This window comes from Panulirus ornatus, chromosome 50, assembly GCF_036320965.1.
Source record: "Panulirus ornatus isolate Po-2019 chromosome 50, ASM3632096v1, whole genome shotgun sequence".
In the NCBI taxonomy this organism is placed as follows: domain Eukaryota; kingdom Metazoa; phylum Arthropoda; class Malacostraca; order Decapoda; family Palinuridae; genus Panulirus; species Panulirus ornatus.
Genome location: NC_092273.1, coordinates 3,655,207 through 3,672,820, shown reverse-complemented (window position 1 = coordinate 3,672,820; position 17,614 = coordinate 3,655,207). Strand labels below are relative to the sequence as shown.

At 41.3% G+C, this 17,614-nt stretch overlaps 1 protein-coding gene across 7 annotated transcripts in view; it reads left to right on the top strand.

Moving 5' to 3' along the window:
- Positions 1-17,614, top strand: part of LOC139764502 (uncharacterized) — a 50,797-nt gene that overhangs the window by 24,177 nt on the left and 9,006 nt on the right. For all 7 annotated transcript variants that reach the window (XM_071691121.1, XM_071691123.1, XM_071691117.1 and 4 more), the window contains 5 exons: positions 865-1,089; positions 6,209-6,346; positions 12,246-12,500; positions 14,285-14,387; positions 15,171-15,227. In XM_071691121.1, the coding sequence (XP_071547222.1) occupies positions 865-1,089; positions 6,209-6,346; positions 12,246-12,500; positions 14,285-14,387; positions 15,171-15,227 (778 nt within the window). The remainder of the gene's footprint in view (positions 1-864; positions 1,090-6,208; positions 6,347-12,245; positions 12,501-14,284; positions 14,388-15,170; positions 15,228-17,614) is intronic.

Here is a 17,614-nt window from a genome sequence, read left to right as displayed (position 1 = left end):
TGCACAAGTGAACTTCAAAGATAAAATGCAGAAAAAGTTGAATATATTGGAAATTATGTGTATGAAGACAATATGTGGTGTGTGGAGGGTTGAATGAGTAAGAAATTATAGGGTAAGAGAGTTTTGATGGTAAGATGAGTATATTTGACAAGACTGAAGAGGATGTGCTAAAATGGTTTGGATGTATGGAGTGAAAGAGTATGTATGCATCATAAGTGGAGGGGACAAGGACAAGGGGGGAAAGCAAATTGGAGATGGAAGTATGGAGAGAAGGTTTTGAGTGCTAGGGGGTGTGAACATGCTAAAGGATGTATGGTGTGCAAGGGCTAGAGCGAATTGATGATTTATAGGGGATGATGTGTTGTTAGTGGACTGGACCACGGCAAGTGAAGTGGCTAGGAGAAATCATTGAAACATCTGTAGGGGATGTTATGGAGAGGGGGCCATGGTTTTGGATAACAACACATGCTAGCTAGAAAATGGATATGAGCATATTAGGACTTTTCTTTTAATGTTTCTGGTGCTTCCATGCCAGTGTGGGAAATGATGAACAAGTATGGAAAAACTTCCAGAATCTTTAGTTTTTTACGTTTTGTGTAAAGTTGCATTGTAGCATAACATGCTTTTCCTTTATCGTAATCTTGGTTTGCTTTTTTTTACTTACTATGATATATTTTTGAGTCAGTCGCAAATATATGTTTAAAGTGAAATTAGATATAATTTTTGTAACTTGAGGGATGACTGATTTTTATTCTCTCATCATACAATGTTCTATAGTCTTTTTATATCCATTGCTATAAACATGAAAAAAGACCAAATCTGAATAATAAGGCTTGAATGTGGATTTTTTTTTTTTTCAAATAGGGTGAATATGGATGGCCTGTAATGGGAGGTGATGCTAGCCAAGGTGACTATGTAGTGAATGATGCGAGGGACAGACGAGGAAGGGAGTTTCAAGTTGGTTCTGCGGATCAGGATCGAATGGGTACCAAAGAGGCAGACTTTCAACTGGATGCTGCACAGAGGAAAAAACTTCCAGCTTGGATCCGTGAAGGTCTTGAAAAAATGGAGAGGGAAAAGCAGAGGAAGGTACGTTTGGAATTTAACAGAAATTTTTGTTTTGTTCTGTAATTGGATCACTGCTTTTCAGAATGTATTTTGGGTTCCTAGCATGTAAGACAGTGAGAAAGAGACCACCTTCAAGGAGATTTTGTGATACTTGGGGACTAGTTCCAAGCACTCATCAAGTAGTTCTTTTTTTTCACAATATTGTTTTTTGCTACTACATGCTTTGCATATCTGTCTGTCTTATGTATCTATGTATGAAGACAAAGGGGATAAAGGTGAATGTTCAAGTTAGAGAGGTATAAGTTTGTTGCGTATTCCTGGGAAATTATATGGGAGGGTATTGTTTGAGAGGGCAAAGGCATGTACAGCACATCAGATTGGGGAAGAGCTGTGAGGTTTCAGAAGTAGTAGAGGATGTGTGAATCAGGTGTTTGCTTTGAAGAATGTATGTGAGAAATACTTAGAAGAACAGATGGATTTGTATGTAGCATTTATGGATCTGATGAAGGCATATGATAGAGTTTATGGAGATGCTTTATGGAAGGTATTAATTAGAGTATATGGTGTGGGAGATAAGTTGTGAGAAGCAGTGAAAAGTTTTTACCAAGGATGTAAGGCATGTGTACGAGTAGGAAGAAAGGAAAGTGATTGGTTCCCAGTGAATGTCGGTTTGCAGCAGGGGTGTGTGATGTTTCCATGGTCGTTTAACTTGTTTATGGATGGGGATGTTAGGGAGGTGAATGCAAGAGTTTTGGAGAGAGTGGCTAGTATGCAGTCTGTTGTGGATGAGAGGGCTTGGGAAGTGAGTCAGTTGTTGTTCGCTGATGATACAGTGCTGTTGGCTGATTCGGGTGAGAAACTGCAGAAGCTGGTGACTGAGTTTGGTAAAGTGTGTGAAAGATGAAAGCTGAGAGTAAATGTGAATAAGAACAAGGTTATTAGGTTCAGTAGGGTTGAGGAACAAGTTAATTGGGAGGGGGCCAAGTGAGGATATCCCCTCTAAGGCTTAGTCCTCTGTTCTTAATGCTACCTCGCTAACATGGGAAATGGCGAATATGTATGAAAAAAAGAATATATGTATATATTTGTATGTGTTTGATCGAGTAAGTAATGTAAGGGTGAGAGAGATGTGTGGAAATAAAAAGAGCATGGTTGAGAGAGCAGAAGAGGGTGTTTTGAAATGGTTTGGGCACATGGAGAGAATGAGTGAGGAAAGATTGACCAAGAGGATATTTGTGTCGGAGGTGGAGGGAACGAGGAGAAGTGGGAGACCAAATTGGAGGTGGAAAGATGGAGTGAAAAAGATTTTGAGTGATCGGGGCCTGAACATGCAGGAGGGTGAAAGGCGGGCAAGGAATAGAGTGAATTGGATCGATGTGGTATACCGGGGTCGACATGCTGTCAATGGATTGAATCAGGGCATGTGAAGCGTCGGGTAAACCATGGAAAGTTCTGTGGGGCCTGGATGTGGAAAGGGAGCTGTGATTCGGGCATTACTGCATGACAGCTAGAGACTGAGTGTGAACAAAAGGGGCCTTTGTTGTCTTTTCCTAGCGCTACCTCGCACACATGAGGGGGGAGGGGGATGTTATTCCATGTATGGCGAGGTGGCGTTGGGAATGAATAAAGGCAGACAGTGTGAATTGTGTGCATGTGCCTGTGTGTGTATATATATGTGTACATTGAGATGTATAGGTATGTATATTTGCGTGTGTGGACGTGTATGTATATTCATGTGTATGGGGGTGGGTTGGGCCATTTCTTTCGTCTGTTTCCTTGCGCTACTTTGCAAACGCGGGAAACAGCGACAAAGCAAATAAAAAAAATATATATATATATATATATAATTTGTATGTGTTTGTGTGTATGTATATGTGTATATATATGTATATGTGCTTGTATGGGTGTTTATGTATATATATGTGTGTATATGAGTGGATGGGTCATTCTTTATCTGTTTCCTGGTGCTACCTTGCTGAAGCGGGAAATGGCAATCAAGCATAATAATGATAAATGATAAGTTTGAATGGAGAAAAACTGGAGGAAGCGAAGTGTTTTAGATATCTGGGCGTGGATTTAGCAGCAGATTGAAGTGGAAGTGATTCACAGGGTGGGGGAGGGGGCAAAGGTTCTGGGAGCTTTGGAGAATGTGTGGAAGGCGAGAACATTATCTCAGAGAGCAAAATTGGGTATGTTTGAAGGAATAGTGGTTCCAGCAATGTTATATGGTTTGCAAGGCATGGGCTATAGATAAGATTGTGCGGAGGAGGGTGGATGTGTAGGAAATGAGATGTTTGAAGACAATATGTGGTGTGAGGTGGTTTGATTGAGTAAGTAATGAAAGGGTAAGAGAGGTGTATGGTAATAATAGGAGTGTGGTTGAGAGAGCAGAAGAGGGTGTATTGAAATGGTTTGGCCACATGGAGAGAATGAGTGAGGAAAGATTGACAAAGAGGATATGTGTGTCAGAGATGGAGGGAATGAGAAGTGGGAGACCAAATTGGAGGTGGAAGGATGGAGTGAAAAAGATTTTGAGCAATCTGGGTCTGAACATGCAGGAGGGTAAAAGGCATGCAAGGAGTAGAGTGGTATACTGGGGTCAACATGCTGTCAATGGATTGAAGCAGGGCCTGGATGTGGAAAGGGAGCTGTGGTTTCAGTGCATTACATATGACAGCTAGAGACTGAGTGTGAATGAATGTGGCCTTTGTTGTCTTTTCCTAACTCTCCCTAGCGCACACGTGGCAGGGTGGCGGTGGGAATGGATGAAGACAGCATGTATGAATATGTACATGTGTATATATGTATATGTCTGTGTATGTATATGTTGAAATGTATAGGTTGTATATGCGTGTGTGTGGACGTGTATGTATATACATGTGTATGTGGGTGGGTTGGGCCATTCTTTTGTCTGTATCCTTGCGCTACCTAGCTAATGAGGGAGATAGCGACAAAGTATGATAAATAGATATATATATTCATATGTGTTTGTGTGTGTGGAAGGGGTGTGTGTGATGTCACCATACATGTTGAATTTGTTTGTGGATGGGGTTGGGGAAGTAAATGCAAGAGTCTTGGAGAGAAGGGAGAGTATGCAGTCTATGGGGGATAAGAAGACCTAGGAAGTGAGTCAGTTGTTGTTTGCTTATGATACAGCACTGTTGGTGGATTCAAGTGAGAAACTGCCTAAGTTGGTGATTCAATTTGGAAAACTGTATGAAAGGTGAATGTTTAGAGTGAATATGAATAAAAGCAAGGTCATTAGGTTTAGCAGTGTTGAGTGATGGGTTAGTTGGGATATGAGTTTGAATGTAGAAAATTGGAGGAATTGAATTGTTTTGGATACCAGGGAGTGGATATGGCAATGAATAGAATCATGGAAGCAGAAGTAATTCATAGTGTGGGGGAGGGAGCGAAGGTTCTGGGAACTCTGAAGAATGTGTGGAAAGAGAGAATGTTGTCTGGGTATGGTTGAGGGAATAATAGTCCCAACAATATTATGTGAATGCAAGGCATAGGCTATAGATATTGCTTTGTGGATGAGGATGGATGTGTTGGAAATGAAATGTTTGAGGACAGTGTGTAGTGTGAGGTGGTTTGATTAAGTAATGAAAGGGTAAGAGAGATGTGTGGTAATAAGAAGATTGAATAGGGTGTGCTGAAATGGTTTGGAGATATGAAGAGGATGAGTAAGGAAAGGTTGACAAAGAGGATATATGTGTCAAGTGGAGGAAACAAAGAGAACTGGGTGACCAAGTTTGGGATGGAAGGGTGGAGTCAAAAAGATGTTGAGTGATCAGCAGCTGAACATGCAAGAGGATGAAATGTGTGCAAGGGATGGAGTGTATTGGAATGATCTAGTATGCTGTGGTCAACATGTTGTCATTTGACTGAACCAGGGCATGTGAAGCATCCAGGTAATCCATGGAAAGGTCTGTTTAGCATAGTTGTAGATAGGGAGCTTTGGTTTTAGTGCATTACACATGAAAGATGGCAAAAGTGAAGGCAGTGCTGCCAGTGCTTGCTTGATCTTTAACAACACTGCATCAGCCTGGTGTGGTTGGTAATTTTACAAACATAATTTTGCTGTTCTGAGAAAAATATCTGTGAATCGCGTTGACTGTAACAAGAATGGTTTATTATATAAGATAAAACCTGATGATAATTGGCATTCATGTTTTTGATGTAGTTCAGAGGTAAGATGTGCATTGGTGATTCACTTGACTCTTGGGCTTTACTTCTGCAATTTTTACCTTCTGCCAAAACATCTAGAAATCTTTGACACAACGAAATTAGTGTACAAAATATACTTTTGATTTTTTTTTTTCTAGGAATAAGAATATGTTTGAAATTCTAAAATTAGATGCATTTTTTAAGCAGCTTGAAAAATGGGTGATTCCATGGTAGGAAAGGTAACCAATAGTTAAGAATTAAGTCCTTAAGACTAGAGAGTCATAATGATACGTTATTGAGTGTTTAGTGTCAGATGGCTATGAGTTTGTGGACTAAATGCCAGCAGCCCACATGTATGTGTGTTAGTAAAGAAAGACCGGCTTAGGTTAGAGAGAGTAACTTGACAGCCACTGTTGTGTGGCTGTGTTGGCTCTGTGCCACCATCACTCACTCTCCTGTTACCTAGTAGTAGTAGTAGTGCCTCCTTGATTGATGGTTGCCTGCCCCTAAATACCTAAGTAAAGCGGGAATGGTGATTGAGAGGGAAACGTTTCATGCAGAGAATCTGATATGGGAGGAGCGGCATGGTTTCAGAAGAGATAGAGGTTACACATGTAGGCCAGGTGTTTACTGAAGAATGTGTGAGGAATACTTTAAGAAAGAGAATAACCTAATTGACAAATATGGATCTGAAGAAAGCATTAGAATAGTTACTTTATGAAGGCTCTCTCAATGCTTGGGATAAATGGAAAGTTACTGATTACAATGAGAGATTTTTATTGGGAAAGTAAGACAAGTGCAATTAGGAAGGTAGGAGGTGAGTAGTTCTCCCTGAAGAAGTGTCTGTCTTAAGGATGTGTAATTTAAGCATGGCTTAGACTGTCTTAAAGCTGTAGTAGAGAAATATCAGGAATTGTATAGTTTTATTAGTATTTTTATGTTTATGACATATAGAATTTCATTGTAGTTAGAAAAGGAGCGTCAGATGTCTGAAAAAGAAGAAATGTTGAGGCGAAAGAGAGAAGAGGAAGCCCGAGCAAGGCGCATCCTTGAAGAAGACTTGGCTAATGATGGTAAACCTCGCATACCAAGAAAAAGCAAATTTGTAAGTATTGAATAAACATTTTTCTTTTTCTTTCATACTATTCGCCATTTCCCGCATTAGCGAGGTAGCGTTGAGAACAGAGGACTGGGCCCTTGAGGGAATATCCTCATATAACATATGCTTTAGTTATATGTTTGAATCCTGGCAATGGCAGTTGGTCTGCAGGCAACCCAACTGTTCATTCTCTTCAGGCTAGTCTGTAAATTGATTGGGTTAGGCTAAGGTTGAGACCATACTTCATGAAACGTAGCTATGTGTTTGTCTAGTGCAGAGAGTGCCGGGCAATTGTAAAGTACATGGATGGTGTCTTTGTTGTGGTAGTTGCATCATGGCATGAAGGGTCGTGGGATGTGCTTGTCATGTTGTAGGGATGGATGATGTTCAGAGTTAAGAGGGAAAAGTGTGACATGTTTGTTTGGGGAGTGTAGCTTCCAATTGTTGTTGTATGTGGAGTGTAACAATGAGTTGAAAGCGTGGTTGCTTAATGCTAATTGGGGTATTTGTGTGTATTTGTTTTGTTGTTATGCTTAGTGTTTTATCCCTGGGGATAGGGGAGAAAGATTACTTCCCATGTATTCCTTTCATATCGTAGAAGGTGACTAAAAGGGGAGGGAGCAGGTGGCTGGAAATCCTCCCCTCTTGTTTTGTTTTGTTTTTTTGATTTTCCAAAAGAAGGAGCAGAGAAGGGGGCCAGATGAGGATATTCCCTCAAAGGCCCAGTCCTCTGTTCTTAGCACTACCTCGTTAATGCAGGAAATGGCGAATAGTATAAGAGAGAACTTTACAGTTTATGTGTTTTGTTGGTGTTTTACTGTTTGTAGATAGTAGCATATGTAAGCCCTCCGTTGCCTGTCATCACTACATAAAGCGACGCCTTCGCAAAGTGAAGAGAGTGTTGAATCAGCACCAGGCGCTCGAGAACGTTACCACCGCTCTCAACGCCATAGCTGATGACGGCATCAAACTTGTCAACATAGGAAGCGTCTTCCAGAGAACCTCCCAACTCTTAACGTCTTAAGGAATATATATATATATATGAATGAATATATATATATATATGATGAAGGCCTGCACTGTGGCTGAGAGATTGACTTGAGGAGGCAGAAGTGATATTGTGACAGTGATTGTGTCAGCGTCGCGTCGCCTCGCCGCAGTGTATCGAGACAGACTTCCCCAGAACTTTTAAAGGGGAAGTAAATGTTTATAGTTGTGTTAATGGAGTGATAGTTTTCATGCATGGTGTTTTTGACAAGAAAATAGTGAAGTTGGAGAAAAATGTAGCTTAGACATTGAAGCTTATTGATACAGTGGTGAAATTGATGAGAACTGCTATTTACGTTTGTGTGAATAAATTGTACATTTCCTTTTCCATAGCCAGAGGTTGAACCATTATGTGACATTCATTTTTTTTCATTCATTTCAAGCTAAAAGTTTGTTTCTAAATTGTTTCTTACATTTTTCATATGTATGTATATGTATGTGTGTGTGTGTGTGGGTATGTGCGTATGTGTGTGTATGTGTGTGTGTGTGTATATGTGTATATATATGTATATTATCCCTGGGGATAGGGGTGAAAGAATACTTCCCACGTATTCCTCGCGTGTCGTAGAAAGCGACTAGAGGGGACGGGAGCGGGGGGCCGGAAATCCTCCCCTCCTTGTATTAACTTTCTAAAATGGGAAACAGAAGAAGGAGTCACGCGGGGAGTGATCATCCTCCTCGAAGGCTCAGAGTGGGGTGCCTAAATGTGTGTGGATGTAACCAAGATGTGAAAAAAGGAGAGATAGGTAGTATGTTTGAGGAAAGGAACCTGGATGTTTTGGCTCTGAGTGAAACGAAGCTCAAGGGTAAAGGGGAAGAGTGGTTTGGAAATGTCTGGGGAGTGAAGTCAGGGGTTAGTGAGAGGACAAGAGCAAGGGAAGGAGTAGCAATACTCCTTAAACAGGAGTTGTGGGAGTATGTGATAGAATGTAAGAAAGTAAATTCTCGATTAATATGGGTAAAATTGAAAGTTGATGGAGAGAGGTGGGTGATTATTGGTGCATATGCACCTGGGCATGAGAAGAAAGATCATGAGAGGCAAGTGTTTTGGGAGCAGCTGAATGAGTGTGTTAGCGGTTTTGATGCACGAGACCGGGTTATAGTGATGGGTGATTTGAATGCAAAGGTGAGTAATGTGGCAGTTGAGGGAATAATTGGTATGCATGGGGTGTTCAGTGTTGTAAATGGAAATGGTGAAGAGCTTGTAGATTTATGTGCTGAAAAAGGACTGATGATTGGGAATACCTGGTTTAAAAAGCGAGATATACATAAGTATACTTATGTAAGTAGGAGAGATGGCCAGAGAGCGTTATTGGATTACGTGTTAATTGACAGGCGTGCGAAAGAGAGACTTTTGGATGTTAATGTGCTGAGAGGTGCAACTGGAGGGTTGTCTGATCATTATCTTGTGGAGGCTAAGGTGAAGATTAGTATGGGTTTTCAGAAAAGAGGAGTGAATGTTGGGGTGAAGAAGGTGGTGAGAATAAGTGAGCTTGGGAAGGAGACCTGTGTGGGGAAGTACCAGGAGAGACTGTGTACAGAATGGAAAAAGGTGAGAACAATGGAAGTAAGGGGAGTGGGGGAGGAATGGGATGTATTTAGGGAATCAGTGATGGATTGCGCAAAAGATGCTTGTGGCATGAGAAGAGTGGGAGGTGGGCTGTTTAGAAAGGGTAGTGAGTGGTGGGATGAAGAAGTAAGAGTATTAGTGAAAGAGAAGAGAGAGGCATTTGGACGATTTTTGCAGGGAAAAAATGCAATTGAGTGGGAGAAGTATAAAAGAAAGAGACAGGAGGTCAAGAGAAAGGTGCAAGAGGTGAAAAAAAGGGCAAATGAGAGTTGGGGTGAGAGACTATCAGTAAATTTTAGGGAGAATAAAAAGATGTTCTGGAAGGAGGTAAATAGGGTGCGTAAGACAAGGGAGCAAATGGGAACTTCAGTGAAGGGCGTAAATGGGGAGGTGATAACAAGTAGTGGTGATGTGAGAAGGAGATGGAATGAGTATTTTGAAGGTTTGTTGAATGTGTCTGATGACAGAGTGGCAGATATAGGGTGTTTTGGTCGAGGTGGTGTGCAAAGTGAGAGGGTTAGGGAAAATGATTTGGTAAACAGAGAAGAGGTAGTAAAAGCTTTGCGGAAGATGAAAGCCGGCAAGGCAGCAGGTTTGGATGGTATTGCAGTGGAATTTATTAAAAAAGGGGGTGACTGTATTGTTGACTGGTTGGTAAGGTTATTTAATGTATGTATGACTCATGGTGAGGTGCCTGAGGATTGGCGGAATGCGTGCATAGTGCCATTGTACAAAGGCAAAGGGGATAAGAGTGAGTGCTCAAATTACAGAGGTATAAGTTTGTTGAGTATTCCTGGTAAATTATATGGGAGGGTATTGATTGAGAGGGTGAAGGCATGTACAGAGCATCAGATTGGGGAAGAGCAGTGCGGTTTCAGAAGTGGTAGAGGATGTGTGGATCAGGTGTTTGCTTTGAAGAATGTATGTGAGAAATACTTAGAAAAGCAAATGGATTTGTATGTAGCATTTATGGATCTGGAGAAGGCATATGATAGAGTTGATAGAGATGCTCTGTGGAAGGTATTAAGAATATATGGTGTGGGAGGCAAGTTGTTAGAAGCAGTGAAAAGTTTTTATCGAGGATGTAAGGCATGTGTACGTGTAGGAAGAGAGGAAAGTGATTGGTTCTCAGTGAATGTAGGTTTGCGGCAGGGGTGTGTGATGTCTCCATGGTTGTTTAATCTGTTTATGGATGGGGTTGTTAGGGAGGTGAATGCAAGAGTCCTGGAAAGAGGGGCAAGTATGAAGTCTGTTGGGGATGAGAGAGCCTGGGAAGTGAGTCAGTTGTTGTTCGCTGATGATACAGCGCTGGTGGCTGATTCATGTGAGAAACTGCAGAAGCTGGTGACTGAGTTTGGTAAAGTGTGTGGAAGAAGAAAGTTAAGAGTAAATGTGAATAAGAGCAAGGTTATTAGGTACAGTAGGGTTGAGGGTCAAGTCAATTGGGAGGTAAGTTTGAATGGAGAAAAACTGGAGGAAGTGAAGTGTTTTAGATATCTGGGAGTGGATCTGTCAGCGGATGGAACCATGGAAGCGGAAGTGGATCATAGGGTGGGGGAGGGGGCGAAAATTTTGGGAGCCTTGAAAAATGTGTGGAAGTCGAGAACATTATCTCGGAAAGCAAAAATGGGTATGTTTGAAGGAATAGTGGTTCCAACAATGTTGTATGGTTGCGAGGCGTGGGCTATGGATAGAGTTGTGCGCAGGAGGATGGATGTGCTGGAAATGAGATGTTTGAGGACAATGTGTGGTGTGAGGTGGTTTGATCGAGTAAGTAACGTAAGGGTAAGAGAGATGTGTGGAAATAAAAAGAGCGTGGTTGAGAGAGCAGAAGAGGGTGTTTTGAAATGGTTTGGGCACATGGAGAGAATGAGTGAGGAAAGATTGACCAAGAGGATATATGTGTCGGAGGTGGAGGGAACGAGGAGAAGAGGGAGACCAAATTGGAGGTGGAAAGATGGAGTGAAAAAGATTTTGTGTGATCGGGGCCTGAACATGCAGGAGGGTGTAAGGAGGGCAAGGAATAGAGTGAATTGGAGCGATGTGGTATACAGGGGTTGACGTGCTGTCAGTGGAGTGAATCAGGGCATGTGAGGCGTCTGGGGTGGACCATGGAAAGCTGTGTAGGTATGTATACACGTGTGTGGACATGTGTATGTACATGTGTATGGGGGGGGGGGGTTGGGCCATTTCTTTCGTCTGTTTCCTTGCGCTACCTCGCAGACGCGGGAGACAGCGACAAAGTATAAAAAAAAAAAAAAAAAAAAAAAAGATAGTAGTTGGTAGGCAGCTAACAATCAGGGAGGTATATTATCAGTACTACCTGCCTGATTATTGGGAGGATTAGTAACGCCTGCAAAGTCAGTGGTTGTCAAGGTGCACTCCCTTGACCAGGTAGCTGTCTTTTCTTTCTGCCTCACCCACATATGGACTACTGGCATTCTGTCCACAAAAGTACAATATCTCCTTGCCATACATAAGACTTGAAAAAAATATCTCCATGCCATACATAAGACCTGACAATACTTAACTCACACAGCTCATTCTTTGTAACTTTAGATTTTGCTGTGGTGAGCACAATGCACCAGTCCTGTCTTTTGGCAAAACGATAGGAGCAATTTATAGAATATTAGGACAGAGTATTAATTAGGAACATTAGGTAGTAGTAGTCAGTATGAACTTTAGGTAGGAGTCTGCAAACACTGCACTAGAGTTGCCCTTTGTTAGTGTCCTGTTAAAGGCAAGGCATTAAAGGCTAAGGAGCGGCAATAGTGGTTGCTAGTTATGTAGAATAGTTGATGTTTTGTTCAATGGGGATGGTTGTCCATTCAAGGTGACTGGAGGGTTTGAGCTCGATTCTTGTCCCTGGAGTATAATAATTGATTGAACACTACTATGTTGTATAGATAATTAATTGTAGCTGGCTATAATTGGTCAGCCATTTTTTACCATTGTTTTGGAAAGTAATGACAAGTTTCTTACAAAATTCCACAGTGTAAAAAAACATCATTTATTCAGGACAGCTTTAATTGGAGAATTATAAGAGATGAGTCTTGCCTTTAATAACAATTTAGAAATTTTGCCTTAATGTTCTAATTTTGATATAAGTTACCCGTTGATTGGGGAATTTGTTAGATAGGAAGATTTTATATGACATCCTACTTACAGAGTTAGACTTATCTCTTCCTGGCACTACCACAGTATTTTGTGGGATTTGGCAAAAATATCTGACAAAATGATGCTTTTTATTATAGACTGATACTTGTGTATTTTTGCCCCTTTTCTCAGGATAGTGACAGTGATATATCTGAACACAGTCGATCCCCAAGTCCTGAAAGTGCTACACCAGGATTGGGAATGTCACGGAAACGTCGATCAAGGTTTGAACCTCGAACTGGCCAAGGAGAAATACAAGATGAGGATGGGGTAAAAGAAGAGGAGGAGGAGGAGGAGGGAGAAAAGGGGGAAGAAGAAGAAAAATGCTTGAAAAAAATACCATCACCTGAACCTGTCAAGACAGAGGAAGAGAGGATGCAGGAGATGGTGAGTGGGTTATTTTAAGGTGTATTACTGTTTAACGATTACTAATTTCTGTTCAACGTTACCTCACCCATTGTTTTTTGTTTTTTACCGAGTTATTTTGAGGTGTTTTACTGTATGAATACTACTACTTTCTGTTCAACATTTCTTCACCAATTGGAAAAACTTTCTTGATTGCATAAATCCTTGTTCAATTTAAAAATTTTTAGATGAGTTTGAAGGTAATGGGATCAGCTTGGGGAAGATTAGTGTGGTTTCAGAAGTGTTGGAGGATGTATGGATAAGGTGTTTGCTTTGAAGAATGTATGTGAAAAATACATAGAAAAACAGATGGATTTGTATGTAGTATTTATGGATCTAGGGAAGGCATATGATAGGGTTGATAAAGTTGCTTTGTGGAAGATATTAAGAGTATATGGTGTGGGAGGTAAGTTGCTAGAAGCAGTGAAAAGTTTTTTACCAAGTATGTAAGGCATGTGTACGTGTAGGAAGAGAGGAGAGTGATTGGTTCCCAGTGAATGTCGGTTTGCGGCAGGGGTGCGTTATGTCTCCATGGTTGTTTGATTTGTTTAGGGATGGGGATGTTAGGGAGGTGAATGCAAGAGTTTTGGAGAGAGGCAAGTATGCAGTATGCAGTCTGTTGTGGATGAGAGGGCTTGGGAAGTGAGTCAGTTGTTGTTTGCAGATGATACAGCGCTGGTGGCTAATTCAGGTGAGAAACAGCAAAAGTTGGTGACTGAGTTTGGTAAAGTGTGTGAAAGAAGAAAGCTGGGAGTAGATGTGAATAAGAGCAAGGTTATCAGGTTCAGTAGGGTTGAGAGACATGGTAATTGGGAGGTAAGTTTGAATGGAGAAAAACTAGAGGAAGTGAAGTGTTTTGATATCTGGGAATGGATTTAGCAGTGGTTGGAACCATGGAAGCGAAAGTGAGTCACAGGGTGGGGGAAGGGGTGAAGGTTTAGGGAGCGTCGAAGAATGTGTGGAAGGCAAGAACATTATCTCGGAGAGCAAAGATGGGTATGTTTGAAGGAATAGTGGTTCCAACAATGTTATATGGTTGCGAGGCATGGGCTATGGATAGGGTTGTGCGGATGAGGGTGGATGTGTTGGAAATGAGATGTTTGAGGACATTATGTGGTGTGAGGTGGTTTGATAGAGTAAGTGATGAAAGGGTAAGAGAGAGGTGTGGTAATAAAAAGAATGTGGTTAAGGGAGCAGAAGAGGGTGTGTTGAAATGGTTTGGTCACATGGAGAGAATGAGTGAGGAAAGAATGACAAAGAGGATATATGTGTCAGAGGTGGAGGGAACGAGGAGAAGCGGGGACCAAATTGGAGGTAGAAGGATGGAGTGAAAGATTTTGAGTGATCAGGGCCTGAACATACAGGAGGGCGAAAGGTGTGCAAGGAATAGAGTGAATTAGAACAGTGTGGTATACTGGCGTCGATGCGCTGTCAGTGGATTGAACCAGGGCATGTGAAGCGTCTCGGGTAATCCATGGAAAGTTTTTTTGGGGCCTGGATGTGAAAAGGGAGCTGTGGTTTTGGTGCATTACACATGACAGCTAGTGACTGAGTGTGAATGAATGTGTCCTGTCTATATGAGTAGATTGGTTGTTCTTCATCTGTTTCCTTGCGGCACCTTGATGATGTGGGAAACAGTGATCAAACATAATAGATAAAAAAATACAGGAAGATAATTAATCTAGGATGAAAATATATACTCATTAATAGTACAACAGTTCTCCCTGAACTTTGATGTATTGTTTTCAGTGCTACTTTATTTTCAGATGTTGAAGCTGAGACGTTGGATGACAGAAATTCTTTTAGATGTGACGACAGACATGATGGAAGAAGTGTGTGCAGAGGTGCTAAATCGTGCCCGTATGAAAGGTATAACAGAACCTGAGCCATGTTTATGGTTAGGAAAGCATCTCAGTATTTTTAACAAAGCAGCTGTCACATTATACTGGAATAATTTTTATATTCCGTTCTGTTCAGTCATTCATTGTTTTCTAGGTAGGTCTATAAATATTGAAAGCAAAATATTTCTTTTACTGAACCTTAGCTGTCAATTTTTCCCCAATTAGTTTTTATTTTTATTTTATATGATAACCTCCATGGTTTCTTAGGTAACCTAGATCCAAAACTAATGAGGCCAAAACCTTGTTTAATGAAATTTTAAAGCTTTTTCTTTGTTCAGCCTTGAGAAAACTACTTTGTGTCATGGTAAAGGATAGTAACTTTTAAGAGACATAATATTGACCTTTGGATTGTTGACTAATATTTAGTTTTTTATTTGTTGAATGATTTTTACTGAGCTACGATGAAAAGAAAATTAGGGAAGAGGTTTCAGTGAGAGATCTGCATTGCCATCTGTGTCCAGATGCATAGTGGCTTGTGAACTATGTACTGAACTACATAGAAAGATTTGTGATTGGTTTCATCAGTTTCATCTTCAAAGAAGTTGAGATAAGTTAAAACAAGTGAGTAAGAACCTTTAAGACTACCCATAAATTGTGGAAAGGACATCAAGTAGTAAGTGTTGTGGAGGCCTCTTCCCTCTCAATAAACAGTCAATTCCCTTATAGAGGTGAGCTTGTCTCTGCTTAGTGTGGTAAGGCTGGTCTGCCGGGGTCTCCCGCAACACACTAAACTTCCCGTGTTTGTCTATAGCTCCGGCAGTTCAGGTCAAGAAGAGCTCGGCCCTTGCCTCTTTGTCGGGCGGCATTGGTAAGTTGAAACTAACCTTTTCTTTTGTGTAACATAGTGGCTTTATTTTTTATTTATTTTTTAACTGCAGAGTCCTTGGGCACTGCTAACACAATCTGGTGTAGAACTGATTGTGATGAAGTGGCATTGGCTCAGTGATCATAATTTGGCTTCTCCTTTTGAATTGAGAAATGCTGTCTTCTCCTGTTTGAGAGATAATGTAAGAAATATATATTGTGGAATTCCTATTGTTCTGAGCATTTTGAAATGTTCTGCCAATGTTGAGGAAGTTTTAAGGAAGAGGAATGATATTTTTGATGTAATAGTAATAATGAAAATTATATGATTTGATTTACTTTTAAAGGTGTATATCTTAATTTTGTACCTTTACTATTGAATACCATACAGAATTATTCTATATATCATTACCATATTCTTCTGCCCATGTCGTGGGACTTCTAATTGCGTTTCTCAAACACCTTCATTTTATCTTGAAACTTGGCAGTTTACACTCACACACACACACACACACACACACACACACCCACACCCACATATATTTTTTTATTTTCACACATATTCGCCATTTCCCAAGTTAGCAAGGTAGCATCAAGAACAGAGGACTGAACCTTAGAGGAAAATATCCTCCATGGCCCTTTTCTCTGTTCCCTCTTTTGGAAAAGTAAAAACTGGAGAGGAAGATGTAGCTTTGAATGGAGAAAAATTGGAGGAAGTGAAGTGTCTTATATATCTGGGAGTGGACTTAGCAGCGAATGGAACCATGGAAGCAGAAGTGTGTCACAGGGTGGGGGAAGGGGTGAAGGTTCTGGCTATGATGAAGAATGTGTGGGAGAGAATGTTATCTCAGAGAGCAAAAGTGGGGATGTTTGAAGGAATAGTAATTCCAACAATGTTATATGGTTGCAAGGCATGGGCTATGGATAGGGTTGTACGGAGGAGGGTGGATGTGTTGGAAATTAAATGTTTGAGGACAATATGTAAGTTTAGTGTGAGGTGGTTTGATCGAGTAAGTAATGAAAGGGTAAGAGAGAGATATGGAAATAAAAAGAGTGTGGTGGAGTGGGCAGAGAGGGTGTGTTGAAATGGTTTGGATATATGGAGAGAATGCATGAGGAAAGATGGATAAAGAGGATATATGCGTCAGAGTTGGAGGGAATAAGAAGTGGGAGACCAAATTGGAGGTGAAAGGATGGAATGAATAAGATTTTGAGCAATTGGGGCTGGAACATACAGGAGGGTGAGTGATGTGGTATACTGGGGTCGACTTGCTGTCAGTGGGCTGAACCAGGGCATGTGGAATGTCTGGGGTGAATCTTGGAAAGGTCTGTGGGGATTGTATGTGGATAGGGAGCTGTGGTTTCGATGCATTACACATGACAGCTAGAGACGGAGTGTGAACGAATGTGGTCTTTTTTGTATGTTTTCCTGGTGCCTGTAAGGTGAGGTAGCGCCGGGAATGGATGAAGGCAAGCAGGTATGAATATGTGCATGTGTATATATGTATATGTCTATGTGTATGTATTTTTTTTTTTTTTTTTGTCGCTGTCTCCCGCGTTTGCGAGGTAGCGCAAGGAAACAGACGAAAGAAATGGCCCAACCCACCCCCATACACATGTATATACATACGTCCACACACGCAGATATACATACCTACACAACTTTCCATGGTTTACCCCAGACGCTTCACATGCCTTGATTCAATCCACTGACAGCACGTCAACCCCGGTATACCACATCGCTCCAATTCACTCTATTCCTTGCCCTCCTTTCACCCTCCTGCATGTTCAGGCCCCGACCACACAAAATCTTTTTCACTCCATCTTTCCACCTCCAATTTGGTCTCCCTCTTCTCCTCGTTCCCTCCACCTCCGACACATATATTCTCTTGGTCAATCTTTCCTCACTCATTCTCTCCATGTGCCCGAACCATTTCAAAACACCCTCTTCTGCTCTCTCAACCACGCTCTTTTTATTTCCACACATCTCTCTTACCCTTACGTTACTTACTCGATCAAACCACCTTACACCACACATTGTCCTCAAACATCACATTTCCAGCACATCCATCCTCCTGCGCACAACTCTATCCATAGCCCACGCCTCGCAACCATACAACATTGTTGGAACCACTATTCCTTCAAACATACCCATTTTTGCTTTCCGAGATAATGTTCTCAACTTCCACACATTCTTCAAGGCTCCCAGAATTTTCGCCCCCTCCCCCACCCTATGATCCACTTCCGCCTCCATGGTTCCATCCGCTGCCAGATCCACTCCCAGATATCTAAAACACTTCACTTCCTCCAGTTTTTCTCCATTCAAACTCACCTCCCAATTGACTTGACCCTCAGCCCTACTGTACCTAATAACCTTGCTCTTATTCACAT